We start from the raw sequence: 24783 nt of genomic DNA, 5'->3' as shown, positions 1-24783 counted from the left end.
TTTCATCTTTCCAGTGATGTAAATTTTTATGAGAATAAACAATGTTGTCTATTTCTAAAAATGATGGGAACCATATCTCTAGATCAACCCTCGTATTTTGCGCAGTAAAGTCATGGCAGGAACACCATAGATAATAAATCTCTATAAAGGTTTCTTGTGATACGCAGTGCAAAAATTGATTTGAAACCTCACTGTTAGAAATCGAACTGAGAAATGCATTTCATGCATAAATGCCGAAAGACATGGTCGCAAAGAGACATTTGATGAAACCACTGGGTTAAGTAAAGCATTCCTCAGGCTGACCGGCAAGAAAGCTTGACCTATAGGGTGAGAACTGTCACGAAAAAAGAAGTGGCGAGATACCAATTGCCACACCCACAAACAGACACAATAAAAGAAATAGAAAATTTGTTTATGGCCTAATGTTTAGAGCAGAGGGCTGGCAACTGGTGGTTAGAGCTGGCGGGCCGAGGTTCGAATCCCGCGACAGAACACACTCCTTTTTTTTTCTCCTTGAGAATGAGATTGAATCTACTCGGTGAAAACCTGATCAGTAAACGACTGACAGATGGACGGATAGACTCAGACAGAAACTTGAGATGGTAGGCAAAAGTACCTTTGTTTTAAAAAGGTCCTACAGTTCTATGCAAATCCACACTACTGTCACAGTAATAGCTGAGGCACCCCTATCAGATCCTTGTGTATCCATGTGCATCCTTTAGTAAACCTGTGGTTACCTTTGATTTACCTGTATGCACTTGTGCTCCCTACTTGAAGCGGGCAATGCAATCGTGAAGAGCATGGCCTGAGAGATGCTTGTGCACCTCAGGATACCTCCTTAAAGGAGTACTGACATGACATCCCAACTCTTCATTTGTTACGTCAAATGAAGGTCCAGGACTTTCAAAGCCTAGAAAAAATACTGGCATGCCTCAGAGTGTCTCAAATAATTTAATATGATATCTTTTCTACAGCCAGTTTCGGGTTTGTTTCTGCTGTGTCATGATGCAGAAGGTAGTCATGTGGGAGCACAAGATGCATGACGTTTGACACTGTCTGGCTCGCTACCATCAGCATTCACAATAAATAAGCGCAGAAGATGACCAAGTGAGCTGGAGTGAGTGCCAAAACATCGCAATGTTCTGCTCCCATGTGACCACATTCTGCGTAATAACATCACAACACAATAACCTCCTGGAAAATGAAACCAAAGCTGTTTGTAGAAAAGCTATTATAATAAATTATTTAAGGCAAGTCAGCATTTTTTGTAGGGTTCAGAGGTTTAAGGCCTTCATTTAATGGGAACAAATATTAACAGTCGAAAATGTCATATCAGCATTCCTTTAAGAGGAAGCTTTAGCGCGGGAATTGAAATACATGGCAACGAAAAAACATTTTTGGTGGGAACCAATTGACTGTTTTTGATAAGGTTTGTTGCATTTGAGAGAAAATGTTAAAATCGAATGACTCGCGGCAGCAAATTTTTTATTTAGGCTGCCAGTATTTTAAGAAAATTGCTGAAAATTGCAATATAAAAAGAAAACAAGAGTCATGTATCAAGTTTACTATTTGGTAACTCAGCAATGAAAAATTATGTGAGAATCTGTAAGGTGCACCTAATAATACACCTAAAGCTGAGAAAATTAATATATGCTACACCATTCTGAAGTATAGCACTAATTTGTGAGGATAACTTTTGCCATAGCCTTGCAAATGTAACAGTTTCACATAAGCTGTACATTCACATACCAAATTTGTCTGCTTGAGATGCTTTAACAGATGCACTTTACAGAACTGTGACATCTGTTTTGGGGGCTGAGTTACAAATTTGTAAACTTTGTGCTGCACTCTTTTTTGACGTTACCAATTTTGGGGAAACCTTAGAAAAATTTCCAAGGCTATATCAAAATTCTGCTTCCTAAAGTCACTAGAATTTCACTTTCTCTCTCAAATGCTAGAAATTTCATTGAAATTGGTCAAGCAGTTGCCTCATGAAAGCATTTCTGCATTTTACATGTGTTTCAGCAGGCGGAATCGGAGTTGGCCTTGAGCTAAAGCTTTCTCATACCATTTTTTGTGGGAAGTTTGAATTGCAGAATCTTGCAGCCCCTTCAGTTACAATTTCCTTCGCAATTAGGTTACTTCTTGGCGTAAGAAAAAACAAACAAAGTCAGTGTTGCACTTTTACCAAAGTTTTAAAAGTTTTCAGCTGACTATACTCACTTCTATATAACTTCTATGTTCAAGTACACACCGTCTATCTAATATAGTTTTTCAGCCACTAATCTAGGAAATGTGGGAAAGCTAGCAAACACATGACATTCAGATGGTTGGCCTAACAGCCTTGCTTCTGTATAAGTTAGCTGTATCATTAGAAACTAGCCAGGTGGAAAAATTAATAGTTATGCATTTTCAAGGATCTTTCATCGCAAAGTGAAATCAGCAAACAGCCCTAGGACTTGTCCATACAGTTGAAGGACCATGGTTTCATCTCCAACACGTGCTATGCAACATTTTCTTGTAATCACCTGTATTCTTTACGAATATGTATGTTATCCACCCTTTATGGAATAATACCTCGTACGGAGATCTTTAAGGTAATAAAATGAAGTGAAGTGACTTCTGTGCCTGTACTGAGTACAGCTATTCTATGATTTTGCTGCACCATACCGTCACAAAACACTGTCTGTCTGAAACACTTCCACTGTTGTTAAGGTCATAGCCTTGACTTTATTTTTCCTTTGAGACTTCAGTTGTAATTAATGTCAAAAGTTTGAAGTGGCTAAATGGGAACAATGTATTTCCACGAATATCACTTGTGAAACATGCTAGCAACAGGAAAGCATGCTATTCTCTCAAGCAGAATTAAAAAATGAACATAAATTCACTTCCATTTTACTGTTAAAGTGTTTCTCTTGCAATATTTCATAAATCACCACTTGACAGTTGATTTGTTCAAACCAATGTCAGTGCATGCTAATATAAGGATGCAGTTTTCACAGACATGTACATGTATTGAGTATAGAGAACGTCATTTGTTTTAAAAACTTATATACGTTAATGTTTTGTCTATTAATTACCCTATTGCTCCAAATGAGCATTAACAATAGTAATGGGCTAAAATACTAAATGCAGCAGTTAAACAGGTAATTATGAATTCTAAGAGGTGGAACAGACTTTAGGATTTGATTTCAGTTTTTATATTCTCCTGGATTCAGGAGGTACAGATCAGACCACTGTTTTCAAATGAATACCTGGAAGAAAAAAAAAAAAAGGAGTGTCCACATTGGGACTGTAAGAACAAATTCAGGCATTGCTTTCATTTCGTCTTAAATGAATGGTTATGCATAAATGTAAGTAATCCCACTTCAGGGCATTTTTGTAGAAAAATTAAGGCCATGAAGTAGTAAGGTGCAGCATAGAAATATGTGGAAGTACCCTGTAGACTCATGTAAGGGCTGCACTTTCACATTTTTGACGAGATGCTGCCCTTGCACGAGACCGAACCTTTTTGTCAAAATGGTGCCAGCACAGCTGGTGACATGCGCACACCCCGAATCCCTGGATGTACCATTGCATCAGAGCTCAACGCACAGCTCTCGCCATCTAGTAGTGGCATGCGAACGTATGCAGCGCACAATCATTCGACAATGTGCGTGTGTGGCACTGGGGCACCGAATGCGATTGCTTCTGCATTGGAATTTTTCCCCCCAATATTTGGGCTGCAAAGTTGGGGCTGTTGCCCTTACACGAATCTAGGCAGTAGTTCTCTTATGTTCATAGTTTTTCCTTTTGTTTAGCTCTTGTTTTATTATTATCTTTGCAGAAGAAAGTCCAATAAAGGATTGGAAGACAGCCAGCCCGCAAGTAGAAGAGCACAGTGCTGGTTCAAGCCAGGCTGTTAACAAAAGCCCATCTTTATCAGCTCAAGACCCCGCTGTTTTAAAGTGGCTGTCTGAAGAGTGCTCTCCAAACAAGGCTATGCAAGAGAGTTCTGCAACAGACAAAAATTTTACATGTACCCAGACTAGTGAAGCACACTCCAGAACTATCCGGTCTCATTTTAGGAGGGTGGTGGACTTGACAGATGAACCAGACGAGTCAGAAAACAGGGACAGTAGTCAAAAAGATCACCTTGCAACTTATGCAAAGCAGGCTAGTAATTGTGCTCAGCCAAATGCAGTGGACACTCCAGCGGCAGGCAATCGAACATGCAGGCTACCTGAAAGGAGCGAAGACGGCGCAAGCATTGGTTCAGCACTGCCATCATTGGCCCAAGATTCGCCAGCTCCCGCAATGTCTGCAGCTAAGGGTGAAGGCCCTGTGGTAGCATCTATGGAGCCAGCAGGAGTACCAGGTGACGAGGACAAAAGTGAGAGCAAGCGAGAACTCTCAGCTGAACAAGAAGATAATGGTTCTGCCTCAAATTGGTTGGAGAGCAAGCAAGAACTCTTAGCTGAACAAGAAGATAATGGTTCTGCCTCAAATTTGTCGGAAACACAGGATGAGAAAATGAGCTCTTCCAATATCGCAAGGAAGTCTAAGTCATTGGAAGAGGCTAGTGACATTGTGCTCTCGGAAGAGGACGAGGAAGAAAAAGATGAAGAACTTCTAGCAGCTATTCAAGCCTCCTTGTCCGAGCAGCAAGAAAAGCACACCGGTGAACAACCTACAGGTAGTGGTGGTGGCAGTAGCAGCAGCAGCTTCTGGAAGCCTCCTAGAACTGAAGAAGAGGTGAGGAGGGCAGCTTCCTATCTGCTTGCACAAGTATTGGTTGTGATAACACCATTGTAAGCTCAACATGCTACAACTTCCTTGTGGCCCTGCCTCGTGAAAAATATTTTTAACTTTTGTTTTCATTTAAGGCAGGAACGTTCGGACATGGAAATGAACTGGACCTTGTACTGCATTATACTGCATGTGCCAAACAGCCAATCCGTTTTTAAGCAGATTTTGGGACAGATATCTTGGCGTTAGTATATATAATCTTGGAACTTCTTAGTGGATATGACTTCATTGTTGCCCGACCTCATTTCTGCACTTCAAATGTCTGCTTTAGTGTCAATAACTGAGTTTTAATTGAGTGAAACTTCTTTAATTATCTACCCTGACATTGTGATTTATCATGATAGGAATGTCCTCTTCCAGCAATCCACCTGGAGGGGTGGAATAACGCTATCTATTGCAAGGCAGATAGTGTGACTATCTTTTGCTGGCGATTTTTAAGAAATTTGATCGTATACATATAGTGGAACTAAAGCGCTGCATGGGTAGAGATGCTGGGCCAGATTATGAGTAGCAAACAAGTAAATAAATGGTGGAGAGGGGAGGTTGTTGCCTCTACATCTTGTATTTATATTTAGTGGTACCTTTAAACTGAAATGATATGTTTTAGTGTTTTAGATCTTAAGAGGAAGCTTTAGCTCGGGGCAAACTCCGATGCTGCCTATTCAAGTTCATGTATAACGCAGAAATGCTTTTGTGAGAAAACCGCTCAATGATTTTAATGAAATTTAGCGCAGTTGTGAACGAAAGTTAAGTTCTTGCGAATGTAGGAAGCAGAATTTGGATTTAAGGCCTAGAATTATTTACAATTCCCAAAAATTAGTAAGCTTAAAAAGAAATGAAGCATGCAGTTTACAGATCTGTAACTCTGCATCAAAAGCAAATATTGCAGTCCTGTAAGCTGCATATGTTTGAGCTTCTAAAGCAGACAAATTTGATATTCAATTTACAGTATACATGAAATTGTCATAATGTTTATGAGGGTTTTTCAGAAGTCCTACTAGCAAATTTGTAATATATTTCACAGCAGTGTATAATATGTCAATTTTGTATGCTTTAGATGTATTATTAGGTTCAGTTGTAACAGAGTTGCAGAGTTGTAAACTTGATAGCTGAGTTTTATTTATTTTTTTACGACGTTAAAGAATTAAAAAGAGAAAGAAACTGGCAGCTTATATGAAGTGTTTGCTTTCTACAGTCACTAGATTTAAGTTTTTCTTTTAGATGCGACAAATCTCATCACAAGCGGTGCAGTAGTTGCTGATAAAAATGATACCTCCATTCCCATGTATCTAGATAGGAGCTCCCAAGCTAAAGCTCCCTGTTAACGGCTATGTTCAGCAACCTCTGATGCTTTAAAGCGCATGATATTTCAGGGCTATGAGCCTTCAAAAGGCAAGTAACTGAGAGTTGCTCTTTATGTGTGTGTGTCATGTTTCAATGCAGAAACGTGAGCTGCACATGAGGGAACAGGAGCTGGAACAGGAAGCTGCCCGTCAGCAACGCCATGCTGCCAGCCTCAATGACCTGCTTGTGAAGGAGTGTCAGGTGTGCGTCCCACATGCATGCTTGCCCTTGCTTCCATAACAGTCTTTCGTATCTGATGTGTGCCATAGGTACTAAGTACTAAGTCCAAGTCTCATCAATCTAATCTCTTTCAAGTATACTAAGTCTCTTCAAGTCTTGGCTATTATAAAGGACTGCTGGAGCGACATAGGCATTGATGTCCACTGTGAATGAGGTGCCTTAACCCTTTGAGTGTCAATGATGTAAATATACGCCGCCGCAAAAAAGTCCAAAATAGTCTATGCCACATATTTACGGTGCCGTCTGTACGTTTAAAACGCACACCAATTTTCTCCGCGCAACCTTTTCTTTTCTGGCATGTGCTGCCACTACATGGGAATAAAGGGAATTTTTTTCTCGCGCCTCCCTTTCTCGGTTTTCGTTACACGGTTTGTTTTAGAGCTAGTTTGCTCCGACACGTCTATATACTATCGCTCGCGTATTGACGCGCGCGCGGGCGTGCGGTGGTTTGCGTTTTGTTCCGCGGGCGGTTTCGGTTTCTTGCGCTCGCAAAACTGATGGCTATCTCGTTACTAATCACTCAAAGGGTAACCGCCTGTTTCTCGCTCGTTTAATGCTCACAAGGGTGCACATAGGAAGGTTACCGCCGTGCATGCATTTCCTTTTGTTTTCTTTTTTTTGGAGACTCGCGAAAACTAATTGCCTCTGGTTGGTGATAAGATGAAGATTAGCGGAAGTTTGCCACACATTTTGCTTTTTTGACGGGCACACAACCACACAGTTTTCTTGAGTCTGCTCACCTGCGCAGTTCGATTACGCTATGGACGTAAATATTAGTCTAAGAGCAGGAACATTTGACACTTGCGAAATATTCTCATGTGCACATTTTCTAAGCCTTGTGTGTATAAGAATGCACCAAATTTGTAATTCTTATAAGTTTATTTCCTTTTTCATTGATGTTATTCATGAACAAACAGTACATATATACCAACGCAAAATATTTTTTTCTCACTTTAAGGTCACCCTAGAAAAATTACGGTAAATTTTTTTCGAAATAGGTCCCTCAGAAGAATTGGAATCTGCAATAGAAAGAATCGACCCTCAAAGGGTTAATCGGAGATGTGGTTGGTCGGGATCTTGGAACTTGAGTCGGAACACCAGGTATTCACAACAGGAGCCAAGAGGTTGGATTCGGCACCCCATTAGACACTCTGAAAATGTGCACCAGCTTGGGACATAGAGCGGCAGGCTCCAGGAGCAAGCCCCAGGCAGAGGCAAACTGAGCCCTGACCCTTAGTCTAACAGGCAGTAATTTTTGTTGTCGGGCTAGTTGGTTCATGGCTAGAGATGGTTTTAGGAGCAAAATAAGACAAGGACAGCGGTCTCTCTGTGTCTCGTTTCTTGTTGGTGTCTTATTTTTCGCCTAAGGCCATTTCGAGTCTAACAGGCAGCTTCTTTTGCTGCTGTCACATCTCTTCACCGGCTTCTTCACCACAATGGTGCCATAGCTCCACTCCAGAGTTTAGAGCAAGAGTACTCAGTGGATTTTGTTCTTTTCCTTTACATCTGCTGTGTTGTTGCACGAGCATGCTCCTGTTTTCATCATCGCCATCTCTTTTTTGTTATGTGATTCGTGATGGCACTATGTGCACCTAATGACACCATGCCTTTCATGCTTGAAATTTATTTCAGTAAAGCCCAGTTTTTTTATGCACTAAAGATCAAATGCAATCCGTTCCACTTGTATGAGGATAAGTGGCAACATCACAGTACACTAAGAGCATGGCCTTCAAGATTATGAGATGTGGTGTCGTTTCAGCAGCAAAACTCCACAGTCTACCTATTTGAGCATGAACACTTCCTTGCCCTTTTACAGTTATTCACAGCTCCTGTTGATTGACATGGCTCCGCTGCCTGTTTTGCTGCAGGAGCTCCTTGCACTGCTGGGCCAGCCGTACGTGGTGAGCCCTGGGGAGGCAGAAGCCCAATGCGCGTGGCTGGAACAGCATGGGCTCAGCCATGGGGTCGTGACGGATGACAGTGACGCCTGGCTGTTTGGGGCCCAATGCGTTTACCGGCACCTGTTCCGCCCTGATCGGCGTCCCATGCGCTTTCAGATGAGAGATCTTTCCTCACAGTTTGGTGTGTGCAGTTCTCGTTGCGCCTGCTTTTATAGCTAAGAGTTGTATTCTTGACTGGCTATTTTCAGGAATGTTCCCATTTTTGGTTTGTTTTCTGTCAGCTAAATTTGCAGAAGTGCATGTACGCTAAGAAACTCATAGAAGAGTGTAGGGCAGTCTGCTGTTAGCCTAACACATGCGTACTGTTAGTACTTGACTTGTGCTTTGCAGCATGCTAGCTGAATGTGCTGGAAGAAGCAATCTCAACCCACCATTATGAAACATTGATCCAGCGCACAATTGAACACGAACGAAAAGAGAAAGACAACACGAATGCCGGACTTGAACTGAATTTTATTCATGGAAAACAGGGCTTTATGTACACAGGAGGAGGGAGGGGGGCTGCTAGAGCGCAGGACCACCCAAAAATATTTCCTTGGTCTAGGCAACAGTCATCAGAAGTGTCAAACCAAAATAAGACAGGAATAAAAGCAAAAAGTGAGAAAAAGGTGGAAAAACCCTTTCGCTCTCTTTTTTACATCACTCAGTACAATCTTGCTCATCTCCCGCCCTACCTAGCTGATTTGACACACTCGTTTGCCCTGAGATAATCAAGTTCTTTTTTTCCCGAGTACAACAGAAGGAGCACTGACACAGTAATCGTTTTCATTGGAGATACAAAATGCTTCAAAAATTTCCTGGTTTTTCTGATTGCTATATTTGTGCAACACACGTGTTTGTTCGAAAAACGCCTTGCATGCTGGCTTGTGCGAGCAACGGCAAATGTGGTCGGCTAAATGACGAGTGCCACTTAGTGAAGTAGCATTCCTGCGATGCTCTAGCAAGCGTTCATTCAGACAGCGCCCGGTTTGGCCAATATAGCATTTCCCACAGGCGAGGGGAATACTATACACAACACTGACGCCACATTCAACGAGGGCTTTGGTGTACTTTATTTTGCAGGCTGGCTTCTTCTGGGATTCGTTTACTAGGCGACATATTCGTCCCAGCTTTTCCGGTGCTGAAAACACAACACGCACCCCGCACCTGTCACCAACCTTCTTGAGGCGGTGAGAAACCTGGTGCCAATAGGGCACTACGACAGGGCGCTTTACCGGGCGTGCGTCTTTTTTCAGCCTGTGCCTCCCACCAACCTTTACCTCGCGAATCTGCTCTCTACCACCGAGGCCACGATTTCTCCGGGGAACCCAGCCTTCTCCAGATGCCTTAGCTGGGCGTCGCCGCTGTCACGAACTTGATGTTTGCATGCTTCTCTAGAACAGAGCGGATGCAGTTCTTTGTTTTTTGCTGGGTTCCACGGAGAAATCGTGGCCTCGGTGGTAGAGAGCCAGATTCGCAAGGTAGGAGTTGGTGGTAGGCGCAGGCAGAGAAAAGATGCACGTCCGCTAAAACGCCCTGACGTAGAGCCCTATAAGCACACCAAAGCCCTCGAATGTGGCGTCGGTGTTGTGTATAGTATTCCCCTCGCCTGTGGGAAATGCTATATTGGCCAAACCGGGCGCTGTCTGAATGAACGCTTGCTAGAGCATCGGTCGCGGGATCGAATCCCGGCCACGGCAGCCGCATTCCGATGGGGGCTGTTTGGATCCGGACTGCTGGTACGATCTGTGGGGAACTCGGCGCTGACGCCCGTGGTTGTACCTGGGTCGCAAGCCCCAAGGGTAGCGTTGGCCTGGCGGCCTGGGGTACAACTCGAAGCATCCGAAGGTCCCGGCAAAGCATGAGTCGACTGGTAACAACGAAACAACTTGTTTATTTTAACATCGCAAAGAGTTGGCGGTCAGGTTTGACCGTAGTAGAGAGACGGGAGAGCACTTCACTCAACTGAAGAAATCGGAGCCCTCCTTTTGGCGTCCGGGGGCAGCTGTTTTTATACTCTCGCAGTTGAGGGCAAGAAGGAACCCCTCAAAAGACGAGCACGTGAATGTACAATGGGCTAATGGTGACGCACACTGTCGTGGCGCTGCGCACGATCTCGTAGCACCCTGTCGTGGCGCTGCGCACGATCTCGTAGCACCCTGTCGTGGCGCTGCCGGTCGGACACAATGACTGTAACGAGAAGATGGTCCCTGCTTTGGCATCGCCTGTTTCGGGCACAATGACTGGAACGAGATCCCTGCTTTGGCATCGCCTGTTTCGGGCCCAATAACTGGAATGCGAGGAGGATCCCTAGGCGGTCGCATCGCCGCAGACGCGCCTGGAAACACCTGGCGATGAGTGTTGCGGCGACGACGATCGGGCCAAAATGTCTGCCGCCCCGCCGCAGTCGCGCCGGCAAAATCACGTGTCGCAGGCGAAACGCAACAGACCGCCCCGCCGGGGGAAGGAGATCCCGATGGACAGGGGACTGCATCCGCTGTCCGGAGGGATGTCGCTCGATGATGCTCATAACCGAAGTCGGGCGTCCCTTGACGTTTCTTGAGCGCAGCGCACAGAGAAGGCCTCGTTCTCTCGTTCAGGTTCGCACGGGACACTGCAAAGTGACTTCGGGAGAGTTCACATTTTTGTTCTCGTTCCCGGCAAGCGTTAGAACTACGCTGAAAACTCAACCGCTCAGTCAGCAAGCACGGCACAACCCTCACTAAGCCCTGCCAGGCTCTTTCCCCTTTTTATACCACTGCCTAGTTCCTTACAGTAGTCTAGCATCACTCAGAACGTGTCCACAAATTGAAAAATTGCACTAGAAAGCATATCATCACTTTGAAACACTAAACAAAAGCAATATGTTAAAAAAAATCCTGCCTCAGGAAGAAAAACATCAGTAACAAACAATTTTGAGGCTGATTCCTACGTTAGGGGCTTCGACTTAAGCCATCGGCGTTACCGTTGAGACTCCCCTTTTTGTAACGCACCTCAAAGGAATATTGTTGTAAAGCGAGGCTCCAGCGCAGGAGGCGGCCATTTTTGGGAGAGATGGTCTGCAGCCATTGGAGAGGGCAGTGATCCGTCTCAATGATAAACCTCGAGCCGGCTAGATAGCATGACAATTTCTGAACGGCCCACACGAGACACGCACACTCTTTCTCGGTGGCGCTATACGCCTGCTCACGACTGGACAGCTTACGACTAGCATACAGGACGGGGTGTTCTACTTTTCCATTTTCCCGTTGGCACAGTACAACGCCCATGCCTCGCTCACTAGCATCGCACTGAACAATGAACCCTTTTGTATAGTCTGGCGATCGTAGCACAGGCTGGCTTGTTAGGGCACTCTTTAGGGCGCTAAAAGCTCTTTCCTTGGACTCGTCCCAGACGACTGTTTGAGGCTCTGTCTTTCTTAGAGCATCCGTCAGGGGAGCCGCGATATCAGAGTACCTAGGGATGTACCTCTGATAGTAGCCGGCGACACCCAAGAACGACCGAATATCGGTCTTGGTGCGCGGTTGCGGAAAGTCTCGCACAGCGGCCACTTTTATTTCAGAGGGGCGGCGACGACCCTGACCAATCACGTGACCGAGGTAGACAACCTCGGCCTGTGCTAACTGGCACTTAGGAGCCTTGACTGTCAAGCCCGCTTCGCGCAGGCGGGTTAGCACTGCCCGCAAGTGTGTCATATGCTCAGACCAGGATGCGGAGAATATCGCTACGTCGTCTAGATACGGTAAAGCGAATTCTTGCTGTCCCCGCAACACTTTATCCATGAGACTTGAAAAACAGTATGGCGCGTTCTTCAAACCAAAACTCAACACTTTAGGACGGAATGTTCCCATTGGTGAAATGAACGCCGCATACCTACTAGCCTCTTCTGTAAGTGGAACCTGCCAATAACCCCTGACAAGATCTAGGGTGGAAATAAACTGAGCGCTACTAACTTTCTCAAGGCGCTCCTCGATGTTAGGGATCGGATAAATTTGATCCTTAGTGATGGAATTAAGCCTGCGGTAGTCGACGCAAGGACGAGGTTCCTTGCCCGGTACCTCAACTAAAATCAAAGGGGAGGTATAATCACTCTCACCTGCCTCAATAACACCGAGCTGTAGCATTTTCTTTACCTCAGCCTCCATAATATCGCTCTGGCGGGGTGACACCCGATACGCCTTGGATCGTACTGGCTCTGGGGAGGTAAGTTCAATATCATGAGTAAGTACAGAAGTCCTACCAGGCCTCTCAGAGAACAGACCTTGAAACTCTTGTAATAGCTGGTGTAGTTCGGTTTTCTGCTCGGGCGACAGCGGTGCTTTACTGATAAGGTCACTAATGACTTGACCGGTGTCTTCCCTGTTCGTCACTGAGCCTAGTCCTGGAAGCTCGACCGGAAGCTCTTCAGGAACGTTTACCATCATGCACACCACTGCTTCCCTTTGTCTATAAGGTTTGAGCAGATTACAGTGGTAAACTTGCTGTGCTTTCCGCTTTCCTGGCAGACTTACCACGTAGTTAACGTCCGACAGTTTCTGAACAATTCGTGCTGGGCCCTCCCACTGCACGTCTAGTTTGTTGTTTAGCGATGTGCGCAATATCATGACCTCATCGCCAACCTCAAAACGACGGGCCCTGGCTGTCCGATCATAATAAACCTTGGCCCTCTGCTGGGCCTTTGTCATTGCTTCACCTGACAACTCCTGTGCCCTTCTTAAGCGTTCGAGGAGCTTAAGCACGTACTCCACCACGACTGGGTCGTCGCCCCTACCTTCCCATGATTCTCGAAGCATGCGAAGCGGAGATCGAAGCGAGCGACCGTACACCAGTTCAGCTGGCGAAAACCCCGTAGCCGCATGCGGCGCGGTCCTTAAAGCAAACATCACCCCAGGCAGACACAGCTCCCAGTCAGTTCGATGTTCAAAACACAACGCTCTCAACACGCGCTTCATGACGGAGTGGAGCTTCTCAACGGAATTCGACTGTGGGTGGTACACTGAGCTGTGTAACAGCTTTACCCCACACCTTTCGAGAAAAGTTGTCGTCAAAGCGCTAGTAAACACTGTGCCCTGATCTGATTGGATTTCCGCAGGAAAACCAACTCGCGCAAATATGGACAGTAGTGCATTAACTATCTCAACTGAGCTGAGTTCTTTAAGCGGCACTGCTTCAGGGAACTTTGTCGCTGGGCAGATCACAGTCAAAATGTGTCTGTACCCCGTGGCTGTTACCGGCAGAGGTCCCACAGTATCAATAACGAGCCGTCTAAAAGGCTCCGTAATGATAGGTACCAATTTCAACGGCGCCCTCGATTTGTCCCCTGGTTTGCCCACCCGTTGACAAGTGTCACATGTCCTCACGAAATGGTCTGCGTCCCGAAAACACCCTGGCCAATAGTACTCTTGCAAGAGACGGTCCTTAGTTTTCTTAACTCCTAGGTGTCCGGACCACGAACCCCCGTGTGACAAGCGCAACAGATCCTGACGATAGCATTGAGGCACGACCAGCTGATCGAACTCCACTCCTCTGCGGTCTAGATACTTCCGGTACAGGACTCCCCCTCTTTCCACAAAACGCGCAGTTTTCCTGGCGATACCTTCTTTGACATTGCAGCGCACGTTTTCCAGGCTGCCATCCTTTTTTTGCTCGGCTATCAAAGCCGACCGGCTGACTTTTAGCAACCTATCAAGTCCGTCTGACGTAGGCGCGATGAGCAAATCAGTAGATAGCTCTTCTAACTTTCCCGCATCGGGATTTTCCTCTCCAGTATCTGGCGCCTTTAACGTTACAGACTCAAGTTTATTCAGTTCGGGCGTGCTCGGAATATCAGCTTGCTGCGCCTCTGACCCTTTTTCGTTGTTTGATAACGTCGGCCCCGCAACTACCGCCTTTGCAGCGAGCTCCCGAACCTTCGATCTGGTTAAGGCCTGAACACTAGCTTCACCAAACAAAAGTCCCTTCTCGCGCAGGAGGTGATCGGACCTGTTTGAAAATAGGTACGGGTACTGGGGTGGCAGCATAGATGACACTGCCGCCTCTGTCTCAAGCGCTCCGAAAGGTCCTTCAATAAGCACCTTTGCTACGGGCAGACACACGCTATGAGCTTCCACGGCTTGCTTGATCCACGCGCACTCGCCCGTGAACATATGGGGTTCTACGTAAGACGGGTGAACTACATCCATCGTAGCTGCGGAATCGCGAAGCACTCGGCACTCTTTCCCGTTCACGAGGAGGTCTCGCATGTAAGGCTCGAGAAGCTTCATGTTCTCGTCAGTGCTGCCTATTGAAAAAAATACAACTTTTGGTGTTGTTTCCGGACACTGCGCCGAAAAGTGACCCGGCTTCTGGCACGTATAACAAACGCCCGCTCGCCTCATCTCGAACCGCTTTCTGCGTTTGGCTGCCGCCGTCTCTTTACGTCTGGTCGGACTGCTTTCACTCGCATCCGCACTACGCGTGTCCCCCTTTAATCTCATGGGCGTGAACTTCGGCCTCTCAAACTTCGAGCCAAATTCACCCTTTTGACCGTCCTTAGCTCCGCGAGCTCGACGCGTCACAAACTCCTCGGCTAGCTCAGCGGCTCTAGCCACCGTACTCACGTCTGGCCTATCCAAGACCCAGTATCGCACGTTCTCCGGTAACCGACTATAAAACTGTTCTAGCCCGAAACACTGCAGAACTTTATCGTGGTCACCAAACGCTTTCTCTTCTTTGAGCCACTCCTGCATGTTCGACATAAGCCTATACGCAAACTCTGTATATGACTCACTTTTGCCTTTCTCATTTTCCCGAAACTTCCGACGGAACGCCTCCGCAGACAGCCGGTACTTTTTTAGCAGACTCGATTTTACTTTGTCGAAATCCTCTGCCTCCTCTCTATCCAAGCGAGCGACTACGTCGGCCGCCTCGCCGGGTAACAAAGTGAGCAAGCGCTGTGGCCACGTTTCCCGAGAGAACCCCTGCTTCTCGCACGTTCGCTCAAAGTTAACCAGGAACAAACCAATGTCCTCTCCAAGCTTAAACGGCCGCATCAGGTCAGTCATTTTGAACAATACTCGTTCTCCTGCACCGTGTGCCTGACTTCCATTACGAGCGCGTTCCATCTCTACCTCAAGACGCTTCATTTCCAAAGCGTGTTGACGGTCACGCTCTTGTTGCTCTCGCTCTTTCTGTTCTTTACGTTCACGCTCTTCTTTTTCTTTTGCAGTCTCCCTCTCTTCAATAGTCTCAAGGCATTCCGACAGCTCGTCATCCTCAGCCTCTAACTCAAGAATAGCCTTTAGCAGTTCTGGTTTTCTGAGTTTGTCCGAGACATCCAGACCCAACTCTCTTGCAAGCTCCAACAATTTCGGTTTGCGCAACGACTTCAAATCCATGGCTGCTCTGAATGCTGCTTTCTCTACTGCTTACTATTGTCTTGCCGCAAACTAACCCGGCAGCAACGACAACCACAATTACCAGCTCTGTTTCTGACACTAACAAAAGCCTGGCAAAGCTCAGAAGAAGAAAGTCCCGCACTCACCAAACCTCGCAGGCAGGAATTCCGCGCAGTCGTTCCGCTGCAGGCAACCAGTCGTCACACAGGGCTCGTTGCACTGCTCCCGGATCGTCGTTGAGCTGCTCAGCATACCGTCAACTGCATCTCTTCGCTGCTGGCCTCCGTTGTCGCGATCCCACCGCTGGCAGACAGTTGTTTGAAGTCGTAGGCGATCTCACCGCTGCCAACCAGATGTTTCGGATCCGGACTGCTGGTACGATCTGTGGGGAACTCGGCGCTGACGCCCGTGGTTGTACCTGGGTCGCAAGCCCCAAGGGTAGCGTTGGCCTGGCGGCCTGGGGTACAACTCGAAGCATCCGAAGGTCCCGGCAAAGCATGAGTCGACTGGTAACAACGAAACAACTTGTTTATTTTAACATCGCAAAGAGTTGGCGGTCAGGTTTGACCGTAGTAGAGAGACGGGAGAGCACTTCACTCAACTGAAGAAATCGGAGCCCTCCTTTTGGCGTCCGGGGGCAGCTGTTTTTATACTCTCGCAGTTGAGGGCAAGAAGGAACCCCTCAAAAGACGAGCACGTGAATGTACAATGGGCTAATGGTGACGCACACTGTCGTGGCGCTGCGCACGATCTCGTAGCACCCTGTCGTGGCGCTGCGCACGATCTCGTAGCACCCTGTCGTGGCGCTGCCGGTCGGACACAATGACTGTAACGAGAAGATGGTCCCTGCTTTGGCATCGCCTGTTTCGGGCACAATGACTGGAACGAGATCCCTGCTTTGGCATCGCCTGTTTCGGGCCCAATAACTGGAATGCGAGGAGGATCCCTAGGCGGTCGCATCGCCGCAGACGCGCCTGGAAACACCTGGCGATGAGTGTTGCGGCGACGACGATCGGGCCAAAATGTCTGCCGCCCCGCCGCAGTCGCGCCGGCAAAATCACGTGTCGCAGGCGAAACGCAACAGGGCGAAATGCGAAAACACCCGTGTGCTTAGATTTAGGTGCACGTTAAAGAACCCCAGGTGGTCAAAATTTCCGGAGTCCTCCACTACGGCGTGCCTCATAATCAGAAGGTGGTTTTGGCACTTAAAACCCCAAATATTATTATTATTGCTAGAGCATAGTAGGAATGCTACTTCACTAAGTGGCGCTGGTCATTTAGCCGACCACATTCGCCGTTGCTCGCACAATGAAAACGATTACTGTGTCAGTGCTCCTTCTGTTGTACTCGGGAAAAATGAACTCGATTATCTCAGGGCAAACGAGTGTGTCAAATCAACTAGGTAGGGCGGGAGATGAGCAAGATTGTACTGAGTGATGTAAAAAAGAGAGCGAAAGGGTTTTTCCACCTTTTTCTCACTTTTTGCTTTTATTCCTTTCTTCTTTTGGTTTGACACTTCTGATAACTGTTGCCTAGACCAAGGAAATATTTTTGGGTGGTCCTGCACACTAGCAGCCCCCCCACCCTCCCCCTGTGTACATAAAGCCGTTTTCCATGAATAAAATTCAGTTGAAGTCCGGCGTTCGTGTTGTCTTTCTCTTCTCGTCCGTGTTCAATTGTGCGCTGGAACAATGTTTCATAATGCTAATCACAACCAACTAGCCCAGCTGTCCATACTTACCAGCCCACCATGCAAGCATGAAGAACAGCACTAACGGCATCTGCAAGGCATTGTACTCTACAGGGCCAAGCATTTTATGAGCGATTTTTTTGGGAAGAGTAATGTATGCATTAGTGGTAGCTCGGCATATAATTTTCTGGTCTGGAGAAAATGAGAAAATCTGGAAACTGGGGCTTTTAGTCAGTGTCTGGAAACTGATTCCCAGTTCAGTTCAGATCAGCTCAGTGGCCTCTGAGTGAATGCCTTTGCTTGTGCAATGTATACGCATTGTCTCTGTTGACACATAAAGATGGCGTACTGCAGGTTGTGGGTTGTGTGCTTGCACAATCGCACCACTGTGCATGTTTTTCTTCAGTGCTAGTTTCATGTTCCGTCATTGTTTAGTGCATAGACAGGATAGGGAGAATACACAGCTGGAAGTGATTGGTCAAGAATGCAGTTCATGGTCATTATTAGAGGGACATTTCCATGAGTAACACTTCTTTAAAAACTGTAGTTACAGTGAAGATTGTACTCCTTGTAACATTTACAAAGGTTTCACGCCTCCATACAGGATATTGTGAGCTAAATTTTGGAAATCCCACAGATGCATTTAGGATCAAATGAATTTTATTTTTCCACAAGTAGGAACAGTAATGAATAAATAAATGCAAGTGCTTGACTAACTGCCTTCTAATTTTAGAAGAATAGTTGAAAGCACCATTGTCTAAACATATAAGTTAGTATTACTGGCCCAGTCTACCTCGTTAGCCATATATATTGCTTGGAAAATGGGTGCTTTTATTAAATTATTGCTCAAAATGGAAGTGACAATAATCCATTCTTTAATTATTTGGCAGGAGCTAGTTCAGTTATGGCTAATCTTTTTTTTTAAGTAATTTGTAATAACGGTTGTTACCCAGACGGACAGGCTAGTAACATTTTTTGTTGAAACATGTTCATAAGCACATACTATTACCGCACTGTCAGTTTTCTATAAAACAAAGGAGGAAAAAGAAAAAAAGGTCCACTCAAAAGTAGTACAATGCTACAACGGAAGCCCATGCAGGTCGTGGTAGCATAGTTGATTGCGAGTGGACAAGTATCATGGGAATTCCATGTGCTGAAATATTCTAGACCTGCTGCAAATGACTCAAATTTAAATTAAGTTCGGGTGCTTTATGTGCCAGAACCAAAATCTGATTGTGAGACATGCCATATGTTGAACTGTAGATTAATTTTGACCACCTACGGTGAATTAACGTGCACCTAATGCACGGTACATACCAAAGTGGAAATGACTCAACATGTTTACCCTGGTGAAAACTTAAAAACTGCACCTGCAACAAAACAGATGTTTTGAGTCTACATATTGCAGGCACCTTTAAGGGGTACATCGGCTGTCAGTGTTTTTCGTTGATGTCATACCAAGTGTTTTTGTTCACTTCTGGACTTCACTTCAATTTTGGCACTCTTCTTGCCAGGCCTTGACCGTCAGAAGCTGGTGGCCTTTGCTCTGCTGTGTGGCAGCGACTACACTACGGGTGTTAATGGTGTGGGCCCTGTAACGGCCATGGAGGTGCTCAGCGAGTTTAAGGGAGCCGATGCCATTTCACTCCTAGAGGAGTTTCGGTTAGTCTTCCTTTTTTTTTTTCCACTCTGAATACATGGGAACGGTAACGATGCTGGGTTATCGTATATTTATGTTTTTAATTTTTTTATTCTACTCTGGTTACATGGGAATCCTAACCATGCTGGTTTCTCAATTACTTTCTATTGTAAGTACGGGTTGCCACATGAAAAACCTAACCCGAGTTATTTTGTTAATCGAGTTAAAAAAACTTTACATTTTCTCTACTAGTAAGTGCAATTGCTGTGGGCAGTAACTTAGGCCCAGTGTAACTTCACTAATGTAACTATGGTTCATGTGCTTATGTAACTACTATATTACTCTACTACTGTATTTGTATGTGCTGTTTTTTTTTTCATGTATCAGTGTTCCAATCTTTCTGTGCTGTGTCACTCCTTGACTAGGAATTCTTTATCAGCTGTCCTCACTCATGTATGATGTCACACACGTTAGCACTTATCAGCCAGTCAGTGCCTGTCTTATCTGTTCAGCAGTAATGCTCTTGCCATGATATCTTATGTGCAGCAAGCTTTTGCTGCAGAGAAATGGCTTTTCTTTCATTTAATTTCATCTTTTCTTTGTTGCATCACATGCCGAGGCAATATCCAAGTGTCGTGTAAGTTAATGCTTACTTAGTCCAGAGACAGCCCAGCAAGATCTTTATGGAGAGGTTCATTTTCCTATTGACACATATATACAGCTGACTACACTTAAACGGAACTAGAAGGGAGAGAAAATAGAGTTCCGCTTTTGAGAAGTTTCGTTAATATATGAAGGATGCATAAATGATAAAATATTGTTTTATTTCAAAAGTGTCGAATGTTTTAATTTGTCTGTGGTGAAAAAAAGATGTTATTGTACCCTTTTTGGACTATCACAGCTTTTGCACAAGGTATTTGTTCATGAATTTTTGGTTTTTGATTGACACCATCATCATTCACAGAAGAATGCGAAAACTAGGCAACCTGAGTGCTGCAGAGCAGCCACTGATGCCACGTCAGTGCTAATGACTAATGCATTGAATTTTCTTGGCTATTTGGCATCACCATTTGAAATTCTTTTCGACCTAATCCTCATTCATATGAAGTATGATAGCCGATGAAGTAGGTGCAGTTTCGGTTCCAGTTCCATTTAACCAGCGTTCATGACAAGCATCATTCAGTTTAAAAGAAGTTTGTTAACGTTGTTCCTATGTGTGGCCAACCAAAGCTGGTATCCTCGTGCTGTTTATCCTGCATTTTCGTTTAGGTGAGTTTCATTTATCCGGAGTACACTGTATTAACGGGACATCATAGTCATGCCAGCTGAGTTATGCCATTTACCAACTGAGCTTCATAGTGCAAATTGTTTGCTTAGCAGAGGCATACACAAAACTTTCACTCTATAGGTTTTTGTACATTCTATGCTTTCAATATGCACCCTAGCTATCCAAAGCTGCTTAAAAGTAGAACTTCCTGCTGTTATTTAAGGAAGGTAAATTGTTTAACATTTAAGCACATGTTGCAGCAATGCTAAATGCTCCCTGATTTGGTGCAAAAAAAAAAAAAAAGAAAAGATTAGAACTGCAGGACTTATTGAAAAAGAGTGTTTCCTACTGTATACATATTTGTGCTCACTTTTCCTTAACCTCTTAGTGGTAATTTTTCTTCCTCATTTTCTTTTTGCCGGAGGAAAAGAAAACACTTGAATGCACCTAAAGGTACTTGTATGGGAAGTTACAATATAAAAAATTAGCTTAATTTAGTCTTGTATCTCAAGACAAAATTTCTGTGCTTGTTACAAAAACCTAAACTGAACATCTATTGCAAGAGAATGCCTTTACTGTATCCATTCACATTTTGTCACAGTACGTCCCATGATTCAGAAGGAAAATGTTATGTCTTATAACAGCCTGTAATACATTTAGCACATAGTTGCAGAGATGTCAATTTGCGCACCTGTATGGATGCAATTTCATGAGCTCCCTAGTGTGTTCAGCCTCATTCAAAACAATGTGAGCAATGGATTGTTCTCTAAATGATAGATGGCAACATGCCGCCTAGTTGCACAACTACACATGGCGTGTGAAGCAAGCTTCCTCTTGCTTAAGCATCCTGCTCCAATTTAGGAGTTCAGAACTGATAACTAAGAACCAATACATTACCGAATCCCGACAACCTGATAGAAAAGTGTAAAGCACATCACCACGCACTCCTTTGACTGTTTTGCACATGCCTCACAGCGCTTGGCTTAATAAGGCCAAGGAAGAAAAAGTCCAGCCAGGCAGCAAGACACGATCTCACCTGGTGCGCCTCTCTCTGGAGCCTGGCTTCCCCAGCAGTCGGGTGGCGCAAGCATACCTTGAGCCCACCGTAGATGACTCACGCGAGACCTTTTCCTGGGGCACGCCGGACCTGGATGCTTTGCGAACATATCCTTTCAAGCTTGCGCGACCATCGCCTTTGTGATATGACTATATATATAGTCATATCATAAGAAGCCAACAAACACTGGCATCTAGGACAACATACGGAAATTACTTGTGCTTAATAAATGAAATAAAGCAACGATAAATTAATGGAAATGAAAGTGGATGAAAAAACAACTTGCCTCAGGTGGGGAACGATCCCACAACCATGCGAAGGTTGTGGGATTGTTCCCCACCTGCGGCAAGTTGTTTTTTCATCCACTTTCATTTCCATTCTTCTGATTATTTCAGTCTCATGATCCGGATCCGCGGTCACTATCTGCCCTAAGTAGATGTATTCCCTTACCACTTCCAGTGCCTCGCTATATATCGCTGCTGTTCTCTTCCGAGGCTGTTAAACATTACTTTAGTTTTCTGCAGATTAATTTTTAGACCGACCCTTCGGCTTTGCCTCTCCAGGTCAATGAGCATGCATTGCAATTGGTCCCCTGAGTTACTAAGCAAGGCAATATCAGCGAATCGCAAGTTACTAAGGTATTCTCCATTAACTCTTATCCCCAATTCTTCCCAATCCAGGTCTCTGAATACCTCCTGTAAACATGCTGTGAATAGCATTGGAGAGATCGTATCTCTCTGCCTGACGCCTTTCTTTATTGGGATTTTGTTTATTTCTTTATGGAGGACTACGGTGGCTGTGGAGCCGCTGTAGATATCTTTCAGTACTTTTACGAACGGCTCGTCTACACCTTGGTTCCGTAATGCCTGCATGACTGCTGAGGTTTCGAATGAATCAAACACTTTCTTGTAATCAATGAAAGCTATATATAAGGGTTGGTTATACAGTATTCCGCACATTTCTCTATCACCTGGTTGATAGTTATAATATGGTCTATTGTTGAGTAGCCTTTACGAAATCCTGCCTGGTCCTTTGGTTAACAGAAGTCTAAGGTATTCCTGATTTTATTTGCAATTACCTTAGTAAATACATTGTAGGCAACAGAAAGTAAGCTGATTGGTCTATAATTTTTCAAGTCTTTGGCGTCCCCTTTCTTATGAATTAAGATTATGTTGGCGTTCTTCCAAGATTCCAGTATGCTCGAGGTGATGAGGCATTGCGTATACAGGGTGGCCAGTTTTTCTAGAACAATCTGCCCATTATCCTTCAACAAATCTGCCATTACCGCATCCTGCCCAGCTGCCTTTGCCCTTTGCATAGCTCCCAAGGCATAGCCAAGAATGTGGCACCTCAGATTAGCCACAAAGCATAATAGTGTCACGTGGTGGTGACGTTGAAGAACACAGTAGCAATACTGTGAAGGACAAAACTAACTTTTATTGGGCGAACCTGTGCCCACAAAAACAGGCTACACTTCTAGCGCAACGATAGCGGTGAACACGGTCGGCGATCGTCGAATGTTCCAGGCTAATCGTTCGGACCCCCGTGCCTTCCACAAAGTTCTACACAATTCGCGTCACGCGATGAAATCAGATAACACAAGGTTCGGCGACAACAGACAGCCGGGTCAAAGCATCGATAACTTTCCAGAAACTTCGGATACATGCAGGCGCGTCCTGCGCTGTGCGATTACTTTTGTTAGGCGGCGAAACGTGGTCACCCGATAAAGATAAGTACACGTGTCAATAGGTATCGATGTTAGTGATGCAACTAGGATCTTTTTCATGAAGCAGAGGTTTCCAGCACAACCCATAACCTAGACATACGCATGTCAGGTGAGCTGAGAATACCTATCTGTATGGGTTTGGACTACAAAACTTCTCTATTGTCTCCAAGTCACAGATTGGTAAGAAATATCTTTAACTGCACATGATGCACGTATGCAAACCAGAAACTTGGCTGGAGCCGGGAAAAGCTGGATGACCTCTTACTGCCAGTGCTGAAGCGGATGGGTGCAAAGCAAAAGCAGGCAAGTTTCTTTCTTCACTTATACGTAGGTGAATGCCAAATCTTCTGGAGCACGATCACACAAGCTGCTCGCTTTTCCGAGCGTTCAGTTGCCCTCTCGTGATTTGCAGGGCACTGTGCTTTTGTCGGCAGCCACCATTGCAGCGGGGCAGGACCAAAGTATGTGCAAACGTCGCGTTCCTGTCAGTCCTCAAACTGAATGCACTGTCTTCTAAGAGTAGAACGGGTGGCAAAGCCATTTGCTTCGCTGTTTGCTTTGGAATGAAGGGCCCTTAATTTCACTCACAGCAGACAACGCACTTGGCATCTGCTTGTAATGGTCTGCTGGTCAGCTTGTCGCTCGGCCAACCTTGGTGACTGGCGTCGCGGGCTGAATTTTTCTACAGTTAAATGTCGATATAACGAAGTAGGCAAAATTTTAATGAGAAAATAATACATTTTGATGAATTTGGGAGTCGAGTCGGTGACTAACTATACGGTTCCATGCCATGTCGTTGATATTGTCCCATCGGCATAACGAATTAAGCAAAGCCAGCCAGGTTTTTGTGTGCACCCCGCTCCGCGGCTGATGGCGTTGCCCGCACTGGGATGACGCTATCATGAAAAGCGCTGGCAGCGAATGCTTCGTCTGCCTCTCGCTCCAACGGGTCACCGAAACTCGAGATTACGCAACCTCCAGTACTAAACGCGAGAGAAGACAGCTTACACGATGCCACGCAGTCTTGGCACACCCACTCTTTGCATATGCAAGATGCAAAGTGCATGGCTGCGTCTGCACTCAGCCGTGCTTACAGCCATGTGCAGCTACGGCCGAGACGCGCGCCAACTCACTGTCCCCTCTTTTCCTTTGCTCGTGTGGGAAAGCGGCACTTATGAAGCCACTATCTTTCTTCTCTCACCCTCGCACACTTTCACTCGCACCTAAATCGCAAAGTGCGCAGGGCGCAATAGGATCTTATTGCACCTGGACTTTATGCGGATCATGATGGATCTTGATGTGGCTCCACTTTGGCGGTCGCTCATGTCGTGCCAGGAGTCATTTAAGAGGTGCGTTTGCAAACAGCCGCTTGTAATTCAATCATTTGATCATATGCATCTGTGGAATTTTCCATTTATTGTCTCGGCATTCCTTTGTGGCAGAAGCAAAATTTTGTTATATTGAAATCGCACACAAATGCACTTCATTAAGTTGAGGTTCTAAATACATGTTCTGTGAACTAAAAGTTATGAAAAATTAAATACTTTGTTATGTTGAAGTTCATTATATCGAGGTTTAACTGTATATGAACATGCATTCCACTGCCACTTTGGAACCGCTTGGGGGGTATTTTTGGCAGCCAGTGAGCCAGTGCCCTTGGGACAAAGAAGGAAGTCCTTTGTGCTCTCCCATTTTTCAGAACCGAAAGTGTTTGAA

General features: G+C 45.4%; 1 protein-coding gene across 3 annotated transcripts in view; it reads left to right on the top strand.

The window, feature by feature from the left end:
• The window catches only part of mus201 (rad2 superfamily protein mus201), a 50297-nt gene that overhangs the window by 22536 nt on the left and 2978 nt on the right, over positions 1-24783 (top strand). For all 3 annotated transcript variants that reach the window (XM_075679723.1, XM_075679722.1, XM_075679724.1), the window contains 6 exons: positions 3827-4734; positions 6232-6333; positions 8241-8454; positions 18893-19040; positions 21260-21448; positions 23280-23370. In XM_075679723.1, coding sequence (XP_075535838.1) covers positions 3827-4734; positions 6232-6333; positions 8241-8454; positions 18893-19040; positions 21260-21448; positions 23280-23370 — 1652 coding nt within the window. The remainder of the gene's footprint in view (positions 1-3826; positions 4735-6231; positions 6334-8240; positions 8455-18892; positions 19041-21259; positions 21449-23279; positions 23371-24783) is intronic.

This window comes from Dermacentor variabilis, chromosome 2 (assembly GCF_050947875.1).
Source record: "Dermacentor variabilis isolate Ectoservices chromosome 2, ASM5094787v1, whole genome shotgun sequence".
Lineage (NCBI taxonomy): Eukaryota > Metazoa > Arthropoda > Arachnida > Ixodida > Ixodidae > Dermacentor > Dermacentor variabilis.
Note: the sequence above shows the minus strand (reverse complement) of the source record. Positions and strands in the feature narration are given on the sequence as shown.